The sequence below is a fragment of the Hemicordylus capensis genome, chromosome 2 (assembly GCF_027244095.1).
Source record: "Hemicordylus capensis ecotype Gifberg chromosome 2, rHemCap1.1.pri, whole genome shotgun sequence".
NCBI classification, from domain to species: domain Eukaryota; kingdom Metazoa; phylum Chordata; class Lepidosauria; order Squamata; family Cordylidae; genus Hemicordylus; species Hemicordylus capensis.
In genome coordinates this window covers 267,669,950-267,692,921 of record NC_069658.1, presented here as the reverse complement: position 1 = coordinate 267,692,921, position 22,972 = coordinate 267,669,950, and the positions used below count along the sequence as shown (strand labels likewise).

Below are 22,972 nucleotides of genomic sequence, written 5' to 3'. Positions count from 1 at the left end.
TATGGGAAGGGCCTCCCATTGTTATGCTTAGATGGTGACATATCTGTGGACACTTGGCTCCAATGGGAGCTTTTTCACCAGGATAAATACCAGAAAGATCAGGGACCTCTGCTTTCTATAGTCATAATCAATGCGAGTTCCCATTCCAGCTGTTATTGCCAGAAGAAAAAACTAAGCCCATCAAAACTAATAATGCATTAAACATGGCCATGTAGGTTGGCCCTAGACCAGGGGTTCTCAACCCTGGGTCCCCAGATGTTGTTGGACTTCAACTCCCATAATCCCCAACCAAAGGCCACTGGGGCTGGGTTTATGGGAGTTAAAGTCCAACAACATCAGGGGATCCAAGATTGAGAATCCCTGCCCTAGACTGCAAACAGGAAACTGAAGAATTAGTGATCCTCAACTGTTGGGAGATAAGATAAATAATGGGCTGCAGGGATCCCACCTGGTTTGATCTAGTGTGCGGCAAATGGCTTTTAAGAAGCACATGTGCACAGGCAGTATAACTCTCAGGAATGCATGCTCAACACTGCAACCCCATTTTTTGCACCAGCAGAGTTCTGGGAATTGATGCAAGGAAGGTGAACTGTGCTTTAAAAACTCCTACGCATCGAAGCAACAATGTTGCCTGTTGAATCAGCCCAAAACTTATACAGTTTTTGCAGTTTTTATCACTATAAAACACAGTGATAAAACTTTGCGTTTTGGGCTGTATACGAATGTGTTAAATAAAAATGAATGAAATAATAAATAGAAACATTCTGAACGCAATGACAGAACCTTGCACTTTTTTGCTTTAAGTATTGAGAAGTGGGGTGATGGTACAGGCTATCAGTGGCAGCTCTCTCTCTCTCTCTTCTTAAATGTTGCTGGAGCTCTTGATAGAATAGACAGAATAGAATACAGTTATTCTGAAACAGATTGCAGGGATGGATCTAAATTCTCAGATATCTAATTTATATGCAAAGCTCCACATTTCAAAAAATAACTGTTTACTCCTATTGAATCTTTAGTTTCTGGGATGGATGCGGGTTAGAATGTGTAAGATTGGGTCTCAAACTCTAAGAACCAGAGTTCCAGGTCCAAATAGTAAAATCCAAATCCTGAAGCAATTAGAAATAAAAAATATGAGAATAGCAGCAACCAACACACGTGCAGAAAAATCTCCTGTTTCTAGTTGGAGGTGGCAATTTAGGTGCCTGAGGCAACTGAGCTGACCGAATAGTTGCATACAGAATCTCTTCAAAGTTGTAGTTTCATTGTCTTAGATGGCCTCCCTTCAAATTAGGCAAACTTTATTTTCCAGGGCCTCTGGAGTGTGAAGACAGGTAAGTCATCACTTAAAATTGGGGTTGATGAAAACCTTTTATTCACAAATTGCTCAGGTTTTAATTAAATCTACATGAGTATGCATGTGATCACAAGATACAAGGGAATGCAGGTGACTTGAGCGCTGCCTCTGTAAACTCTGCCCATAGGGCTGTGCTGCAGGGTAGCCCTGCTCCACTTCAAGGGCTCCGAACATGAAGTTCCACATGTGACACCCCCATTGGTTCCACTGGGCACCATGCATGCAGTTGCTTGCCCAGAGTCCTTACAATAGAGTGGGGCTGCCTTGCAGCACTGCTGCATTGGCAGGGCTTATATGCACGCAGCGAGTGCTCAAGCGTTACCTTGTGCATCACATGAGGCAATGTTTTTATGAAATACATGTACCACAGCAGGAAAGCTAGAAGCAGCATTCCCATTTGGCTCACACAGAGGAGGGGAATGCCTCTGCAATTGTTTATGCAAGTATTTGTATTAGAAACAAAAATATTCCTGCTTGGTTAATCAATGGGCATCTTTAAGCCCAAAAGACATGTTTAATCAACTGGCTAAATTTTGCAGCCCTGTGCAACAATTCCTTTGAATATGCATTTTTGGTGCAAAGGTTATTGTACTAATTTTTAAACATCACTGCGGCGTTTTCTAGTGTCCATATGCAGCCAACAGAAGCAACAATGTACTAATTTTACTTATCTTTTGATCCAGGACAGAGAGTGAAGGCAGGTAAGTCTGGATAATTAAGTCACTTGGTTTGCACACAGAAACTAAAAGTTTAAAGTCAAATGGCCATATTCATGCTAGCTGGAGCTATAAGACTAGCATCCACACAGTTGCTAACACAAGTGCCAATGGAAACGTGTGCTACCCTCTTGTCTCTATGAAGTCCACTGAACCCCTTAAAAAGCTGTCTTTGAGAATCAGGGGACCTTCAGCAATGACACTGGATGTGGTGGTGGTGGTGGTGGTGTTGCCTGCAAGGGGAGAAGAGAATCCGATCAACTGCATGTGGAGCCTCATGGTTTCCGAGACACCCCAGCCCCTCCCCTGCAGCACCCTGTGCCACTTCCTACACCATTGCTAAAGATCCCCCAACCCTCAGGCATGGCTTTGGATAGGCTCAGGCAAGAAGAGGCACGGGGCCAGGGTCTTCTGCTGGTGTACATCGCCCCAGAGATACAGTGGATGCTACCCACTGGTAGCATAATGGGTAGGCATAAAGTTGGCACGCTGCTGTAGTGGCTAAAACATTGAGCTATGAACCAGCAAGGCCTCAATTCAGCTATTTCTGTCATGAACTTGCAAGATATTCCTTTCATTCTCAGTCCTCTACAGCAACATTAGTGGCCTACCTTACAAGATTCTGGTCATGGTCGGAGACAGTATGTTAGATACAAAGGCTCCCTTTCTCCAGAGAGAAGTCACCTCTGGAGTCAACCTAATGTGTATGAAGCACTTTGACATGGGCATCCGGAGGTGGGGGGCAAGGGGAGGCAGCCCCCCCCCACACTGATTGAGCCAGCCCCATTGAATTTGATGAGGCTTAGTCCCAGTTAAGTGAGTATAGGATTGCAGGCTTTGCGGACACCCATGCACTTTGAAGATAGACAGGTGCTATATAAAACAGTCACATCAGTATGGGCAGGGGTTCTCCTCTACCAGGTTATATCTACATTTTAGGGAAATGTTCCTGATTTCCAGGGTGGGCTAAAGACCTACCACCAGCACATCACGCTGCAGCTCTTAGCCCAATGGTTGATGGTCTTATACTCCATCTATTAGCTCTGGAGGCAACAATGTACAGTGTGCCCCCCTCCCCGCACAAAAGCCCAGGAAGGAGCTTACTGGGCCAAATGTGGCTTTCACCCATGTTGACCCAGCACAATGCCACCCTTCCGAGGCCCAAAGTATGCAGGTCAGGTTCAGGCAGCAGAGTCTCTTTTCAATATATTCCGTTACAAAAATTAACCATATCCCGACTCCTCTTTTATCCTTCTCCTAAGCTGTGTGTTTTTACTAGCCCAAAACTGAAAGAGGAGGAAGGGGAAGAGAGCCATTATTACAGAATAGTCTCAACAGTTTGGCTGCCATCTACTGGGCAATGTGAACTTTGTCCCCCCTCTCTGAGCGCAAAGTCAATATTAGCAAGCATCACGAGTTAGCTCCGATTAATATAATGGACCCTCTAGGTTTGTCTGTCAATTGCTCTTTGGAGGAAAGACCTCACTAATAAAGGTGACTAGAAGGCAAAGAATTGACAAGGTTTAGACAAGTAACTGACCCAGTTTGAGTTATACTGTTGCAACCATTTTGAACCCCTGTTCATCTGACTTGCATTTTATTTCTTCCTTGCTATCACAAATGAATTGCTTAGGCCACCAACACAGAGCACTTATATTGGGCAAGGATCAAAGACAGATATGCAAGAAGAAATGATCAGGTTGGTATCCTCCTCCAGTCCTTGTGCATTAACCAACGGTTTCCCCGCTACATAGTGCCCTCTAAGTTACATTATACACATTATGATTCCTTATGGCTTTCTAACTTCTGATGCAAGCGTGGGAAAGAGAGGCTGGTGTGCTATTTGCACCCACAAAGGAATCACAGGGGACATGGCAATCCCAGATCATATAACAAACAAGACAGGGATTAAAAAGATTATACACAAAGCAGGCTCTTGCTATCTCCTTCCAGGGATCTGTATAAAACCCAATGCTGCTTTATAAACAGAGACGGGAGGATTCTCACCACCATAGCAAGGCCAATCCTTGCTTTCCTAGAGCTAAAGTCAGCTTTGTTCTTGATTCTAAATTTCTTAAGAGGACATATTATAGAGTCAATAAATATATCTTGTCTCCATCTGTATAGAAAGAGATGACAATGAACAGTTATTGAATTGATCTTTGAGGGCCACCTACCTGGAACATTTTGTACCTTTGCTTATGCATCGTGTGTGCGTGCGCTTGTCAGGAAATATTACCCCTGCAAGCCAAGGATTTCCCCCCGTCCCATCTCAGCAATGAACAATAACTATGGGAAAACAATAATTTACTACTATATAAACATAAGACTTTAAACCACTCTATCCAATTAAAATTATCCGCTTAACTACAGCCAGTACAAGATACTTTACAGAGAACACCCAGTCTCCTTGGGAAAGATGTCCCAGTTAGCCATTGAATATTTCTCTGTGAAGTATGACCTGACATGCAGAAAGAATAAGTACAATGTTCTTGTCAGATCAAAAGACAATACGAAGAGCTTTTCAGGTTAATACCAGTGAAGATTTAGGTATGAGCTGTAATAAATCCTTGGGATAAATGGCCAAGTGGGAGGGAGCAACAGTGCAATAGTGCCTCAGCAATATGGGATGGGGAGCAGGGATGGGAATATTGTGGAGCACTGTATCTGAAGGCCTACACGCAGTTGTGATGGAGCTGTCCCAATTGCCTCAATGCAGTTTTCTGGTCTACTTTCCAGTAGGCTTATGAGATCACCCAGCATTCCATCTGTGTCGTCCCGTCCCCCCCCCACGCCACTGCCCGGCATCAACTTTGCAACGCCTGGACCAATATGAACCAAAATCGGGTACAGTTGTAGGGACACCTCAACAGCAGTTTGTGATCCTGTTACATCCACCCCATTTCAAGATGGCGGTTGCGTAAATCTTTGAGACGCAAGTGGGCTAACTTGTGGACCACCTAACCACTTTAAACCAAATTTGCTACAGCTGTAGGTTAACACAGGGCTGCCTCAGTGGCATACTTTTGTGATGTCATCCACCCCAATTCAAGATGGAGGATGCATAAATGTTTTGAGGCACATGATGGCTAAGATGTGGACTACCTAACCGATTTGAACCAAATTTACTACAAATGTAGTGAGAGTGACACCTCAACACTGTAGTTTGTAATGATGCCATCCACCCTGATCAAGATGCCGGGCACATGGACATTTGAAGTGCAACTGGGACCCAATCTGGTACAGTTCTAGGGACACATAGGAACACCTCAAACACATAGTTTGTGATGATGTCATCCACCCCAAATAAAGGTGGTGAGTGCATGAACATTTGAGGCACAAGTGGGCTAACTTATGAACTGTCTAACCAATTTGGACCAAATTTAGTCCAGATGTAGGGATAGTGAAAAGAAAGTAAGCAGATTAGTTCTTATTAGAACTTGTTTCTTTTCAAACTTACCACCGGCAACAATTGTACAAGTATTGTACTACTAGAAATGCCCTACTGAGGAGTTGGAAGGCAAATCACAAATTTAGGAAAAGGATACACAGAATGTGATCTCAACCTCTAAGGAAATTTTAAAAAAGATTAGTTCTGTTATCTGTAGCAATATTGGTAGCAACAACTTTCAGATGCAGAAAGAGACCTACCATATTTCCATTATTCAAGTTTCAGTTATCTGACACTCCTAGTTTAAAATTCCTATGATCCTTGTGCTCCATGATGCCCCACAATTAACTAAACTTCAGATCTTTTCAATATCCAACAGGCCAAGGAATCAAATTGCAGAAGTGTAGTCCCAGTAAGGTTAGACAAATGTTGTTCCATTGATCCGTTGTCTGCTCCAATGAATAGTTTCAACTTTACAGTAACCTGTGTAAGTTGACATTTTAAAATTCTTCCCAGCTGAGGCGAACATAGCCTGTAATACATCTGAAGACCTTGCTAAGGACTTGCAGCTTCAGGCTGGTTTTCTTTACAGGCTTGGGAGGAAAGTAAGATGAGAGCAATCTTCCTCATGGATCATCTTGTTTTCCAGGCCTGCAGGGGAAGACCCCTAAAATGACTGAAAGGCAAGGAATGAAAGCTATTGGTGGTTCACTGGAGAATATCTTCACGGATGAAGATTGCATACCCTCCCCTTCTCTTTTCAAAAATAGTTGACATATGCACAAATAAGAGGATATTTAACACAGTGTTCTATTTTCTCCCCTTTTCTGCTGCCTCAAACACAATAGTACTTCCCCCATATCAAGGCTTATTCAGTGAAAAACAGAAGACAAGCAGCTGCCAATGTCACTGCCTGCTTGACTTGTATTATTGCATTTTTAATGTTGATGTAAGCTGCCTTGAGAATCTTTATAGTGGAAAAGCAAAAAAGATTTTAAATTTATATATAACCAACATGGGGCATCTTCCACCAGTTTATAGTTAGTGAAATGTTAGGCAAAGTTTCTAGAACCAGAGTATGTTTAGTGTCATGACTCCATTCATCTGCAATGGCACTGTGCTACCAGGAGCTCAACTATTCTGCAACCTTAAATTAGGATTCTCCACTCAAAACAGGCAGTTCATAAGCAATTATGCAACCCATGCACAAGTCAATGTATGGTGTATTCCAGCCATACGTTTTAAAGACCGGAAACTTTGGATTTCCCTTGGGAAAACACACATTCAGGAAAAATAAAGCATAACAAATGGACACAGCTTTTGGAAAACAGAAACGCTCTACCCAGAGGGTTTCTAATGCAACACTTCAACAAACATGCTCTACCCAAATGTCTCCACGAGGGCTAGAAACAATACTAAAACTATATGTTCAGAAATATGTATCACGTGGCACCTGCTCTCCAAGATGCTAGCTTCCCACGTGCAAGAAGTTTTTGACTCTGAGAACATTCAAAAGGAGCCAATGTAATATAGCGTTAGGAAACTGGGCTATGGACCAGGATTTTCCTGGTTCAAATCTTACTTCTATCATTACTTCAAATAGGTGACCTTAGACATACCATTTCCTTTAAGCCTCAGCTTTCTAGAGTAGTGTTCTCCATTGTAAGACCCAGGAACCAATGGAAGCCCCCATCAACCCTAAGCGTGGCCCCCTAACTAATTGTTTATTGGGATTGTGTGATGCTCCAACCAAAGCTGAACACTCTCTGCACAGTCCCTCTGGCACCATGAAGAGACAACAATTCTCACTGTACAGTGATGCCCTTTGTCCAGTGCTGGGGGCTCCTCTTGAATCCTTGCACCATCTTGGAAGGCCTGTACAGAATGCTATGAAGTTTAACCCCTTCCCAGTGGTTTCCTCCAAGAGCTCTTTAGAAGGCTCCATCTCTCTTTAAGGGCCCTCTCAGCACTGAGAAAAGTGTCAGCACAGTGAGGAATGGCTCGAGAAATGGCTAATGTAGCCCCAGCTTAATAAGTAGAGATGATCACTATCTAGAGTCAATATGAGGATGCTACTACTTACCTTACAGGGTTATTATAAGGCCTACAAAATACTACATGTAAAGTGCTTCAAAAAAAAAAAAAACAGTAGTTAACTATTAGCATTTATTTCCCACCTGCAGTCTGAATTGGCATGATTTTAGAAGGGCTGCACCACATAATATTTCTCAACTTTTTAGAAAAAGGTTAACCTGTTCAGAATTCTTGGAGTGAGATTTTGTACTATGCAGCTATGACATTTTTTCCTGTATTCCTATTCTCAGCTGTAATGCATCACAAACTGAATCACCTCTTCTAGTCTGTAAGCAATGCAAAGGGTTATGTTAGTTGCAACCATTTTTAGAAAGTGCACACTCACAGACAAGGCTACTAAGGAAGGCTGGACATGGCATGTCGGCTTTTATTAGTTGGAAGTGAAGTCAAACCCCAGATCAGATTGAGATCAGCATCTTATATGGCAGATGTTCTCTCCCCATCCTGGGCAACACTATAGTGCAAGAACTGATCCCTCTTTAAAAAAAAAAAATCTTCACACCCTTTTTTGAAAAATCAAATACTAGCTGTAAAAATGAATTAAAATAAGCCCCTACAACAAATTTTTTAAAAAACGTATTAATGCAACAGAACAATTTATCAGAACCTACTTGTGGAATTCTCACAGGCAAGACACATTTAAACCACTTGGAGCCTTGAGGTAGCATCTTTACGCAAAATCAACATTATTTTTGTGACTGGAGGAAAGCATTTGTAGCATGTGGTTTAGCTTCAGCTAGGCTCAGTAACTGTGTGTGTCATGCTTCTAAGAGATCAAGGACATTCTTTCTCCTGGGTGACCAAGGTCCAGCAGAGCCCTATAGCCTGTATAGGGAGAAACCACAGAGGAAGCCTCCTCAAATGAAACATGTGGTTGGAGCAACTGAAACAGATCCCCACTACCACCGGCAGCACTCAACAACAGAAAGCTAACTGAAGTGGAAAAAACCCAGAAAATTTGTATTTTTGGCAAGACTGGTTTACATAGACATGTTAAGAACAACGAACTGAAAAGGAAAAAAATGACATTCAAAGGGGTTGTCCTTTTTCTTTGTGCAAAACTGCACTTTCTTGCTGATTTTTTTTAAAGACAGGGTTTTAAAAAATACATTTTGAAAGCCTGTGCTGTGACATTAAAAGAAATAACACCAGGACACCATAAGATCCTCCCAGCAACTTTGAAAATGACAAGCAGAAAGTTTAAAGACACGAGTCTCAAGAGACATCACTCGTTTGTGACCTTGCTGCTGAGTTCTCTTATTAAAGCTAGATACAGCAGACTACCTTACGTGTATCAACAAGATTTCTTTTGTCCTTAACACAGAGCAATACCAAGAGAATAAACAAAATTCAAGATATTTAAGAGATGTTTAAATAAAAGCCATATGGGGTTCATGCAGCCAAGGTTCAAAGATGGAATTGAACCACTCCTAGACAACGTTGCCAGACCCCAACTGGATTGGAAGGTGGGAAGTAATACATCTCTACATGATTGTTCTAACTAGCTTCCACTCTAAATATTGCACAACAAATCATTTAATTGTACAACAACCAAATTGTTAGATCCCAAATGGCTACTTTTAAGAAGTAATGCTGATCTCTTTCCAGTGCTAAGGGCAAACCACATGAATGTAAAATTGGCCTCATGTTTAAATCTGACAGACCAAAAAAAAATCTGCCCTGGCTAAATGTGCGGGCAGAATGCTCGCACAGGTCATGACTGGAATACCACCAAGTTGTGCTCATGACAAAGTGGTTCATTTGACCAGTTCACCATCTGCACGCACAAAGATGAACACAAATTTTGCGCAGATTAAAAAGATGAGCCCAATGTGAGGTTGAGCAATTCAGCCCTTAGATTTGTCTGCCTTCACAAAAGTAAAGAAAATTATTTTCTGCAGGAAGTCTAAAGATTAGTCCCCACATGGCCCCTCCCATCTCACTCTGAGTTCGGCACATGCTTCCCTTTACATCCCCACCCTTCCCTCTCATCAGGTCAGTTCTTTCTGATGTGGAATTCTCAAACAAAACAGAACTCTAGAAAGTGTTGTCAAAAGGAGACAATACAGTTTTGTATAAATCGTACATACTACAAAGCAAAATTGTTTTGGCCAGGCTCCCTCTCCCCCGGCCTCTTCAGTGGACAGGGATAAAAGACTTCAGGGTTCCAGATGCAGAAGTGCTTGGGGTAGTAGGATGCACAAATGAAGATAAATGAAGATAGTTGGCTGGCAACTGTGATGCAGAATAAATCTGGTTGGCTTGTCTGAAGAAAGACTTAAGATAGCAGGGCCACAATGGAGCTAAGGTTTGCCTATTCTATCAATCAAAAATGCACAATTAGTGAAAAATTCTCTCTCCCAAACAGACATGTTGATAACATGCTGAGAAACACTGATAGTGAAATGGACTACTATTGTTACTACTTACAGGTTCAATGCCTTCAGAATGTTCTTTTTAATGCTATAAAGAGACCTATTTTAAGGTTCGATTCTTGTTAATACTTTGATAAAATTTAATTGTGATGTTACTTTTGGTAAGTAATGGTATAGAAACAGACACTTTTTAAAATGCTGCTGACTTTGCAGGTAGAGAACGATCAACTGAATCTTAGCTAAAAATGATCTCTCCTTCTACATATCAATTGCCCATAGTAAATGAGATTTTTTTCATTTTACCTTAAAAAAAAAAGTCACTCACTTTGGGAGTAAAATGTTGCTAATGTTCAAAAGATTTAGCAAATAGACTTGGCAATTGGAAATTGTGTACCTAATCATGTTAAATGTTGTAAAATATTACAGTTGAAGGAAGCGCCCCTTAGTACATAAATATTCTTTAAATTACAAAAAAACCAACCTCTTTTTCTTTTTTTAAAAAAGAGAGCATTAAAACTGATTCTGCTTGAGGCAGTGCCATGCGAAATCTAGGAGTATAAAGAATCCTCATGAACAGGAATTTGGGTCACGTGCAGCTGTTTCCCATCAGACCTCACATCAGTCATTGAAGAAACAGGCAAGTAACCTTTTGGAGAACAATACTGCGGCAACACACCTGGGGCCACTGGATCCTAGGGCCTACCACTCAATCCACCGTAGCCTTAAAGATATAAAAAACATTGCTTGCCATTATAGATACGGCTCACAATTCAGTATTTTGCTTCACCGCACATTACTGTCTGGGTAGCTCTCTCTTGAACCGTCCAAGGTTGTGGCACCTGCCATATTCAGCAGATGGTAGGAGCAGCTCAGAACTAGCCACCTCACTAGCTCCAGCACTGTCCTATCCTCATCAATATTACCAACTATTTCAAATCCAAGCAAATCACCATAATTAAAAGCAGACATGGATACTCTGTTCGGGGTGCAGGGGGGGAGTGTCAAAAGACAGACTGTAAGGAGGTGGCTGTCCCCAAAAGAAGGAAGACCCACCTGCTATCCCAAATCACCAATTACAAAGCTCTCTTTTCTTTCTTTCTCTTTAAAAACAACAACAACAAAGAGGGCTCCACATCTTTGTATCAGGCACTTGAATTGTTGGAGAGACATGCCATTCTGAACCAAGCAAAGTGAAAGGAGGATCAAGAGACTCAGCAATAAGCTAGGTCTAATAATGAAATTTCAGCAGCAAAGTGGGTCTGGAGCAAGCCTTGACCCATCCAGCTGTGCTGAGACCTATGTAGATTTCTAAAAAATGCCCAAGACGACACCAACAGCCACTGTCCCGTAGTGTCCTTTTTTCATTTGTGTGGTGCTGCGTTGTTGCTAACGGGAGGCTTTTCTGTGTCTTGAACTCAGAAGGCACTAAGGGACTCTGTGCCTAATTGCCTGGATTTGTCAGGTCCAAGCTAGAACCAAACAACGCCACCAGCTGCTCCTCGTAATGTGTTATATTCCTCTTCATAATGTCCATGCAGGGCCCAAGTAATCTCTCAAATGCTTGCACATCCATAACTGCATAGAGACACAAAGAGATATGAAAGGAATGCATGAATATAGACTCCAGGGGGAACACACCTCACATCCAAAGAGACAGGCAAGAGAAGTTAACCAGGAAAGCAGCTGGGGAGATCTCCCTCCTGGAAATGCAAGAGTAACCACAAGGTGGATGGTTTAGCCCAGGGCTGCACAACCCTGGCCCTCTTGCTGTCGGACTACAGCTCCCATAATCTTAAGGCACAATGGCCAATGGGAGGAATGGTGGGAGCTGTAGACCAACAACAGCTGGAGGCCAAAGTTGTGCAGCCCTGGTTGGGTCAAAAGAACTTATGTAGCTGTACGGGTGGCAGCAGGGTGGGTGGGGATGTGCAGAAAGAGGTGGCACTGAGTGATCCAAATGGTTCATTTCAAAGGGGTTTGTTCCAGCTACTCACCAGGAAGCCACTTTTCACAAACAGCAAACTTTTGTCTGCTGTCGCTATCAATCCAGGACCACAAGGCTGTTCTAAAGGCAGGCATAGACCATATTGGGGATGGCTGCCCCATACAGGAGAATAAAATCATAACAAATCCAACAAGTGCAAAAAAAGTTTATTAAACTGGTTTCCAAATTTCCCAATGCTTTTCAAAAATGTTCTCTCTCAAGGGAACTTTAATCAGCATACAAGCTGAGGCATCAGTGCTGTGACTGAATTCAATCTCCTCCAGCTTACTCCAGAGTAAGTGGCTAGTCAAATGTGGAGAGAGTGGCATCTCTGAGATCAATATACTTGAATGGAATTATACAACTGCTGAGAACATCCCTTTATATTTTCAAGTAAGGTCAAGAATTGCATTTTCATTTAAGTGGTTCCTCTCCCTCCATGCTCCTGCAATACCCCGGAGCAGTGTTCCTTCTAACAGGGATTCCCAGATGTTGTTCACTACAACTCCCAGCATCCCCAGCTGCAATGGCCTTTGGCTAAGGATTCTGAGAGTTGTAGTCAACAACTTTTGAGAATCCCTGTTAGAGGAAACACTGCCCTGGAGGAACACATTAGAAGCACATTGGGAAGTTTGGAAACCAGCTTGTGAATAAACCCACATGCATCCCCTCAGTAACCCGCTGATGCTTTGGGTCAGGGGAAATTTGAGAACAGTATGGGATATGGCATAAGGGGGCTAACAAGGAGAAAGTCTGTGGTCCACTTCCACAAGGCACCTGTGATTCCAATTTAGAATTTTCATACTGAAGCCCTCCGTATTCCAAACACACACTTGCACAAACAAAGGGGTGGACAACTTATTCTTATTCATTTTTGAGAGTCCCAGCAAAAACTCAGGAGCTGGAGTACCACAGCTGGCCCAGTTAGTTTAGAGACAATCGATTAAATGCCCCAGGCACATGCTGCATTACCTCAAAAGTTCCTAGGGCATACTAGAAAATGTTGTTTGCAGTGTGTTTTAAATAAAGAGAAGATCTCAGATTACATTTCTTACAATTAACTTGCCTTTCAGCACACAATCAGGACTCAGGAATGGTTTCCCAAGGAATGTTATCATGAAATAACCGGGTTCAAGATTTTCTTCCTACCTACAGTAACTAGAAATTTGATTTAAAAAATAAATAAAAACCAAAGCCACAATTTTCATGAACCAATAGCCAATGGACCAACTGCACACCTCAAGGTGCAAGTTGATAACACTTGCAGAAGACGTTGCCTGGCAAATTCCAGTCCTAGGCATGATAGAAGCCAACATTCCAAGGAGTGGGCAGCACATTCCAATTTTTTATTCTAGAGAGAGGGACACAAGATATGAATACAAGAGGAGATTGCCTCTCTCACAAGCAATGTTGATATCCCCTTCTGAGCCAGATTATGGATATGAAGCAACTGAGCAACACTTGATGGTACTTGACCAGGAGAGATACACCCTCGAAAGAGGAGGAATCCTTACCTAAACATTTAACGTCCCCAACCGCATAGGCAGAGGCTGCTCTGGGTTTGTTGGTAACAAGTGCAAGCTCTCCAAAATACTGTCCTTTTTTACACCGAGCAATCTCCACCTCTTGGTTTGCATCCTTGCCTGTGATGGTCTGCAACAGAAAATGTAGTCTTTGAAAGCAGCTCTTGTTTATCAACACAATCTTGTGTTGAAAGCTTTTCCATACATGCACTGGGCTCATGAGGGCACCCAACTCTGAATTCCATGTTTTCAAGAAATCAGATAAATGGGTAAATGATATAGGGTCTTTTCTGTGAGGATGCCTTTACGGTGGGACTCCCTCCCGCAAGAGGCCTGTCAAGGCAGCTTCATCCGTGGTTTTAAGAAAAGCAAGTGAGAACATTTTACAAGCCTAAGAGAAACAGGGCTTTTCCAGCTATGAAATGTACAAACAATCATTTTCCTGTTTGCTATGTGGCTTTTGCAATGTTGTATGATTTTAAATTTGTACTAAAATTACTTTATTAATTATAATTATAATTATAATTTAATTCTGTGCTGTTAGCTGCCTAGAGAGCTCTGTAGAGCTAGGATATAAAGCACATATATTTATGTAAGTTCTCCTGGCAGAGAAGTGCAGCTATCAGTGATGGGCTTTGGACGGTCAAGTATTCTGTTTGCACAATTCTCTCCATTATCCTGAATGCCTACTTAAAACAAGTATGACTTAACAAGATGCTTTATTACTTCAAAAATGTCTCTACAGCAGCATAGTATGAAGATGGATTTCATTCAAAAACAAAAAAGATACTGCAGAGAAGACAGAGCATGAAAGATTTGCAAATAGTTTGTTAAATGCATCGTATTACTGCTCCATTAGGAAATACAAGAGCTTTGCCGATGGTTGGAAAAGGTACATTGCGGCCGTCAGCACATTTTGTTTTTACTGTTTTATACTGTTTTTTACTGTTTTATTTATACCCTTTCATTAAAACAATCTCAAGGCGGTTTACAAAACATTTAAAATATAAAACCATAAAACAGTTACACAATAAAAATATTAAACTGGAATATAAAACTATAAATCTAATAACAGGTTTTAAACACATATAAAATGAGATCATAAAATACAGAGCAGTAGCAGCAGCAGCAAATACAACACTCATAAAAGCCTGGGCAAAAACCCAGATTTCACTTGCTTTCTAAAAACTGTGATGGAGACTGAGGTGCGGATGCCCATAGGAAGAGCATTCCAAAGTCCGCAGGCAATAACTGAGAAGGCCCTGTCCCACATGTATGACAGTCAAGCCTCCCTCATTGTCAGCACGCAGAGCAAAGCGCCCTCTGACGGCCTCGTCAAGCGGATAGAAACCCTTGGGAGCGGGTGGTCCCTCAGGTATCCCGGGCATAATCTGTTAAGGGCTTTAAAGGTCAAAACCAGCACCTTGAATTGGACCTGGAGACAAATTGGCAGGCAACGTAGCTTTTTCAAAATGGGTGCAATATGATCCCACTAACTCAATCACAAGCCACATGATATATAAACCTAATAGATATATAGCACAATGTGACTAAATGATTCCAATTCCAGTTCATTTAGTCACGTTGTGCTATTTATCTATTAGGTTTGTAATATGATCCCAGCGGGCAACTCCAGATAAAATCCCAGTTGCCACATTTTGCACTAGCTGCAGTAGCCGAATATTCTTCAAGGGCAGCCCCACATAGAGCGCGTTACAGTAATCCAGCCATGATGTGATTAAGGCATGGGTAACTGTGACCAGATCTGTCTTCTCAAGAAAGGAATGTAGCTGGCGCGCTCGCCAAAGCTGTGCAAAGGCACCTCTGACCACAGCTTCTATCTGAGCTTCCAAAAGCAGAGCAGGGTCCAGCAATACCCCCAAGCCGTGCACCTGGTTTTTCAAGGGAACTGTAACCCCATCCAGAAGGACTAGATGTTCGACTAGTTGGGCCTTGGACCTGATCCAGCAGGGCTGTTCTTATGTTCAGAACTGACTGAGTCCCTTCATCGCAATTGGCTCTCCTACTGACCAGCAGCACCTCCATCTTGCCTGGATTCAATTTCAGTTTATTAGCCCACATCTAGCCCATCACTGCCTCCAGCCCCTGACTCAGGACATCCACCGCCTCCCTAAGATCAGGTGGTAAGGAGAGACAGAGCTGAGTGTCATCTGCACATTGCTGACAACTCAGACCAAGTCCCCAGATGACCTCTCCCAGTGGTTTCATGTAGATGTCAAACAGCATGGGGGACAAAACCAAACCCTGTGCAACCCTGCAGGCCAAGGAGCTGAGCAGTAGTCCCCGGGCACCACTTTCTGGAGCCCTGAGAAAGGATCAAAGCCACTCCAAAGCAACACCTCCAATCCTTATACCTGAGAGGCAGTCCAGAAGGATACCATGGCCAATAGTATCCAAGTAGAACCAACAGGGATGCACTCTCCCTGTCAAGCTCCTGGTGTAGGCTATCCACTAGAGTGACCAAGGCAGTTTCGGTCCCATATCCAGGACAGAAGCCAGACTGAAAAGGGTCCAGATAATCCATATTATCCAAGACCCTCTGCAGCTGGAATGTCACCACACACTCTATCACCTTGCCCAAAAAAGGAACTTTGGAAACAGGCCTACAGATGTCCAGGTTGGAGGGATTAAGGGAGGGCTTTTTTAATAATGGTCTTACAATTGCCTCCGAGACACATGGTAAAAGGCATGGTAATCTTCCCTTCCCTTAATGAAACATTGATTATAGGTTCCAACCATCTGCTTGCACCCTCCCTGGCAGATTTTATTACAATGTTGCCCGCACACTGCCCAGGATCTTGTCCATACACACAGAGTGCACTAACTGAAAAAAATCCAACACAATAGGACTAGAAGGTATCTGAGGCACGTCTGCCGGAACTGAAGAATGTCTGCCAAGGGCACAATCCTGTTAATTCTCTCTTGGATCTCAGCGGCTTTCGATACAATTGACCATGGGGTCCTTTTGGATAGGCTGACTGGAGTGGGGGGGCACTGTTTGGAGATGGTTCCGCTCCTACCTCGAGGCCTATTTCCAAAAGGTGTTGCTGTGGGATTACTGCTCAACCCTTTGGCAGTTATGATTTGGGTTTCCGCAGGGTTCTATTCTTTCCACTATGCCGTTTAAAATCTACATGAAGCCGCTGGGATAAGTCATCCGGAGATTTGGCCCAAGGTTTCATCAGCATGCAGATGACACTCAGTTGTATCTCTCTTTTTCATTAGACACAAGGAAGGCGGTGACTGTCCTGAATCAGTGCCTATATGTAGTAATGGACTGGATGAGGGTGAACAAGTTGAGATTAAATCCAGACAAGACAGAAGTACTGCTGGTCGGTGGTTCCTCTGCCTAGGTGAATGATGTTCGGCCTGTTCTAGATGGGGTTGCAGTTTCCCTGACGGACCAGGTTCACAGTCTGGGGGTAATCATCGCTCCAGCACTGCTGCTAGAGGCTCAAGGGGCCTCTGTAGCTTGGAGCACTTTAGATCAGTGCTCTGTGGCTTGGTACACCTTTAGCTGATACGCCAACTGCAACCTTACCTGGAAAGAGATCACATGGCCACATTTACTCATGCGCTGGTAACCTCTCACTTAGAGAACTACAGTGCTTTGTATCTGGGGCTGCCTTTGAAAATGGTCCAGAAACTGTAGCTGGTAGAAATAGGACAACAAGATTATTAACTGGGACTGGACGTTTTGATCATATGATGCCAGTGCTTCGTCAGCTGCACTGGCCCCAATCCACATCTGGGTCCAATTCAAAGTGCTGATTTCAAAGCCCTAAATGACTTGGGACCAGGTTACCTGAGAGAGTACATTGCTCCCTATGTTCCGACCCGGACCTTAAGATCTTCCAAGGCCCTGCTCCGAGTGCTCCTGTCAAATGAGGTGAGGTGGGTGGCTACTAGACATAGGGCTTTTTCAGTGGTTGCACCCCACTTATGGAATAGGCATAAGGTTCACTTGGCTTCATCACTTTGTTCCTTTAGAAGCCAGGTAAAGCCCTTTTTGTTTACTCAGGCCTTTTAAATACCAAGGAGCAGAATGGGCTCTACTATTCCAAAGAGGGCATTTAGGAGTGACCGTGCCAATAGCCTGGGCTGTCTCCACATTCCAACTTCCCAAGGGCTTTCTGGAAACCGAGTGGATCCATAAGGCTTCGAGGGCAGACCATTCTAATAGGTCCACCTATTAGCAGGTTAGCAGAGGGTAGATGGAGCAGTCAAACTAAACCCCACCACATGAGGATTTGTCCATGACAAGGGAGTTATTTATTTGTTTATTTGATTTCTCCACCACTGCCAGATCATTTATTCCCTCATCAGCAAAAACCAGATCCAGAGTATGTCTTGCCAGGTAGCTAGGACCCCAATACCAATTGAGATAGGCCCATGGTTGCCATGGAAGCCATGAAATCCTGTGCCGCTCCTACAAGGGGGCCTCAGCGTGGACATAAGAAGTTCCCAAAGACAATAAGCTTGGAGAAACCCAAAGCCACCCCCGCCAGCTCTGGTAGAAAGTCTGAATTGCAGTGCGGTGGTTGCTACACGAACAGAATCCCAAGCCTATCTCTGAGGCCCACCCTCAAGGACCAACCTTCAAAATTCTGAGGTTGCCTAACCAGGCATCTGGAAAGGGGAAAGGCCTAATGATAGATGACCACAACATCCCCTCTCCTACCCTCAAGGTGAGGCTGCTGCAGGATCAGAAAACCTGGAGGACGGAGCTCCAGGTTTTGGAATTATTTATATGAAAAACATTATTTATGTCATCTAAAACATGCGGTGATTTATATGAAAAACTCTGCTGACAGTGGCCCAGAGCAGGTTCAGCATCAGTGCAAGTGAGCCATAAGCTTACATCCTTCCTTCTTTGTCACACAAACTTCCCCACTCTTTTCCTTTATCAGCATTAACCATGGTGCAGTATTATGCTTGCACCAATGCTAACCAGGATTAGCTTTTAATCAGAGTTTAGAACTAGGAGCTGAAGCTGGCTGGCTGCTCCCAGTTAGCAGAGACAGGCGAAATGCTGCCACAGGGTTAATTCGGACAAGGAGTGGGAGTGGGAGAATTTACATAACAGAGGGTAAGAAGAAGTAGTGCACAAGCTCACAGCCTACTTACTCATAGTCTCTTAACCATGGTTAAGAGCCTGTCAGCAATACATATAGGCACCAGCCCTATGCTTACTCTCGATTTTGAAAACAGTATCTAATGGCAAATTTATACATTTTCTAGGCATGCAATTGCTCTGGGATCATAATTTTACACATTTCCCAACATGGAAATAAATTTCTGTAAATCAAAACTGGTGTACACAGGCATGTCTGAAATTGTGCAGGTATCCATTTAGCCACAATTATGTGTGTTTGAAAACAACATTGACACATCCAAATGCATGTACTAGCAGCAAAAGAGATGCTTGTGGGATTTGCACACGTGTAAACTATCTTGGTGCTACACAGAGAACCCTGAAGATGGAATTTTTTCCAGGATTCCGCCTTATTCAAATGGGCTTAGATTGGTCTAAGCCGTAATGACATAATGAATCAGACAATTCTGATTTGCATGCCAGTGTATTTACTCTGCCATGGTTAGACTCACTTCCTTTAAGGCCTTGTGGAACTTTTACTCACACAGCCTACCCTAGCCTTAAGAATCTGAAGGAATTGTTACCAGCATACAGATGTTTCAGTGTGCCTTTCCCCCCAAATAATACAATAAATAATATAATATGTCCCCCACCACAAAAAAAGAAACCCCTACTTTTTCATCATCTTAAATGGCCATTTTTCTTACTCACCTTGCTTTTAATCAAAATTTTTACTTCACCAGACTCTACTATGTAAAAGCTGTCTGCCTTATCACCCTGTGAAGACAAAAAAGGCTTTCAGATATTTTCCCGAAGTTCTGTTCAAACACTGACTTCAAACAAGGTTTTGCGTTTGAAGTCAGTAGTTGCTAGAAAGGGCAAACAGCAGCATAGAACAAGTTTATGTTGAGTGACACTTAAATAAGAAAGAGATGTCAAAAGATCCATTAAGTGCCTCAGTAGTTGGGACCACTTCAGTAGTTTGGCTGGGGAAAGAAGAAAGGTAGACCTAAACGGGCCAGAGAATCATAAATGGCACAATGGTCATCCTAGGTGCAGACGCTCACTTTGTTATCCATACCCCAGTACAGAAAGGAAAACTACAAAAACCCCAGGACTCTTAAGGGTGCAGAGAACTTTCATGTAAAATCTGTTATATGTCTTAAATATTCTGATAAAGTTTCAAGGATCACTACTATAGTGTATTTTAAAGGCACACACTCCAAATTTTTCTTGAGCACCCCTTTCACACCTGACCAAAGGTGTATTTTGGACTCTAGAACCCATACCAGAGTAAGATGTAAAAGGAGCATCAGTCTTAAGACAATGGCTTTCAAGTTTTATAGATCATGTAGTTCCACACAGTTCATTTGCTTCCATTTAACTTCCTAGCGTGAATAGGCAACACCAAAGGCATACGATCCTTGCTATCATGAAGTTCCAACTCATCACCACAGCAAGCAACTCCTCTCCAATTCAATACATGTGCCTGTCTCCTTTTTTGTATTCCCAGACTTTGCAGTCTTCAGAGAGGGTCCCTACAACATGTTCTTGGCTGCATGCAGCAAGGAAATCCCCGGCAAGGAGCAGGGCCTTTATGTAATCCTAGTGCATATTGGCCTATTATCAGATGCTTCATTTCATACATCTTGGCAACCTAATAGCAACAGAGGAAATTTGTGTAGTTACCCATGGCCATCTCAGTATCCTATGTTACAGAGACATTCCACTTAAGAAAGTGGGGAGAGGTGGAGAGGGTTCAACTGGAAATTAATGTTTAGACATCTTTGTGGCTCTTTTTAACAAACAAACAAAACCTTTAGTAAATCCTTATCATACATTCCAAGGCTACTCAAATAGTAACCTGCCTGCTGAACAGGGATGTGCACAAATCACAATTCATCACAATTCGCAACACATCCCCAGCACCTTTAAAATGGAGAAAAACAAGTACATACCTGTTGCTCCTCTGTGTGCTGCCACTTCCTGAATCAGTGGCGCTCCTCCCAGCTATCTTCATACGTTGGCGGTGATCTGCCCTTGTGTGGTTGCTGTTCGTGCAAATGGCCACTGCGCATGTGTGGAGGCCATGTGCATGCCAGCATCACACAAGGGCAGCTGGGGAGAGCATCTCTGGCATGTGAATATAGCTGTGAGGAGTGCTGTCGGGGATGTGCTTTGAATCATGCGACGAACCACGATTCATGCACATCCCTACTTCTGAAGGCAAAATAATCTCATGAGAAAAAGTTAGGATTTGACACCATGTTTCTCTGATCTGGACTCTAATACTGACTTAACTAAAGGATTTAAACTAAATCAAAGCACCTAAATACCTATTGTACTTGTGTCATGAAGCCTCTGATACAGAGCAGCTAAGCCAGTATGACAGAATGGAATGTCCATAAATATTCCAACCCCTCAAGAAGCAACGTTGTCAGCAGCAAAATGTTCCAGCTCAGCTTTTGTGAGAAGGAATAGTTGGTTTGACTGCAATAAAAACCTCACATATGTTCTATGGAAAGAACAGCTGTGCAAAGAAACCTAATGCCGGGATAGCTGACTGGAAAGAGGTCCCAGACAACACCACACAAGGAGCAAGGAATCTAGGGACACAATGGCTATATCCCTTAAGTGAAGAAAGCAGAGCATTTTAAAGTAGCGATTCTCTAATATTTAGCAGGGAAAGAGCAATTGTCCCTATCCAGCCCTACCATAGCATCTCATCATTGGCTATTGCTGGTGTCTACCTTATGTTTCTTTTTAGATTGTGAACCCTTTGGGGACAGAGAAGTATCTTTATTTTTATTTTTATGTAAATCACTCTGAAAACTTGGCTGAAAAGTGGTATCCGTAGGAGTAGCAGCAGCTGATTAAAACCCATTAACTGGCTTTTTAATAACAGTGTATTACATATGCATATTACTAACACAGTTTGGAGGAAAAAAATCATACTTTAGCTGGGATCCAAAGGTGACCTGTCACTTGCAGAAAGCCTCTTCCACTCACAGAAGGAATGTTTCCCGCTCAGTGGAAAGGTACTGCACAAGAAAAGGGTCCACAAAAGTTGCTACATTTCCGTAAGCTCTTTTTGATACCCTTTTGTGGCCCACTAAAGACTATATGCTACAGCTTGTATTATCCGTATTCTCCCAGGGCTGCACCCAGACTAAGTTAGTCATGACAAAGCCCTGTTAGAATGAATGTCTTGATTAACTCATCTGGATGCTGCCTGTTTCTTATGCTGAAATAAAGCCTCTGATACACTGTGGCTTTGCACTGCAAGGAGCCTCTCACTAGCATTTGAACAAGAGCAGACACATTTCAAAGTCATTTTCTCTGCTTCACCTACTGTCCCTGATAACAAGACTTTGCTTTTAAATGATGTATATGTCAGTTGTAGCAGGCCCCACCCTGGGCATTTCCCTTCGGTACCGAAGAGAGAAAGGGGTGGGGGATGATTCTTCTAAGATGGCACTTGTAACTTTATAAATTAGGAACATTTCCCAATTAAGTTAGGGCACCTTTTTAGTAAAAAAGATTTTAACTAATTAAGGATCATTAATCGATTGATTGATTGTATTATTTATTCGATGCGTATACCATCCTTCAAATTTTTTAATTTTAATCTAATGATGATTGTGGTTTTTAACCTTTTAACTTATTTACATAGGAACACAGGAAGCTGCCATATACTGAGTCAGACCATAGGTCCATCTAGCTCAGAACTGTCTTCACAGACTAGCAGCGGCTTCTCCAAGGTTGCAGGCAGGAATCTCTCTCAGCCCTATCTTGGAGATGCTGCCAGGGAGGGAACTTGGAACCTTCCGCTCTTCCCAGAGCAGCTCCATCCTCCTAAGGGGAATATCTTAGAGTGCTCACACTTCTAATAGCCCGTTCATATGCAACCAGGGCGGACCCTGCTTAGCTAAGGGGACAAGTCATGCTTGCTACCACAAGACCAGCTCTCCTCTTTGTTCAACTTAGTTAATTTTATTACTTTTATTGTGTCTTGTATCTATTTTATTGTTGTAAACCATTATCGCTGCTGCCTGATATAAGGGTTTCCCATAGTCTGAGAAAGATACTAGTGAGGATTAGAACTGGCAACCTCTGGCTTGTTAGTCATTTCCCCGCTTCGCCATTAGGTGGCTCACCTAAAAAACCACATGATAGTTAAAAACAAAAACCATTTAAAAGCAGATTAAAATCAAAATTTATTACATTAAAATCAATATAATATATAAATAGCCCTAAATATAATTATAATTGTAATTATATTTATATTTTTATACTGCTATTATAGCCCTGCCACATAATGGCGCAGTGGGGAAGTAACCTGCTGAGAAAGCAGGAGGCTGTTGGTTCAAATCCCTACTGGTGTGTTTCCCAGAATTTGGAAAAATCCTATATCAGGCA

The 22,972-nt window shown here is 42.6% G+C and overlaps 1 protein-coding gene across 2 annotated transcripts in view; it reads right to left on the bottom strand.

Annotated features, from left to right (window-relative positions):
* Positions 1–7,904: 7,904 nt before the first annotated feature.
* Positions 7,905–22,972, bottom strand: part of PRKAR2A (protein kinase cAMP-dependent type II regulatory subunit alpha) — a 171,262-nt gene continuing 156,194 nt past the window's right edge. For both annotated transcript variants that reach the window (XM_053297417.1, XM_053297416.1), the window contains 3 exons: positions 19,265–19,330; positions 13,429–13,567; positions 7,905–11,505 (listed from right to left, as the gene is read on the bottom strand). In XM_053297417.1, coding sequence (XP_053153392.1) covers positions 11,372–11,505; positions 13,429–13,567; positions 19,265–19,330 — 339 coding nt within the window. In that variant the 3' untranslated portion in view covers positions 7,905–11,371. The remainder of the gene's footprint in view (positions 11,506–13,428; positions 13,568–19,264; positions 19,331–22,972) is intronic.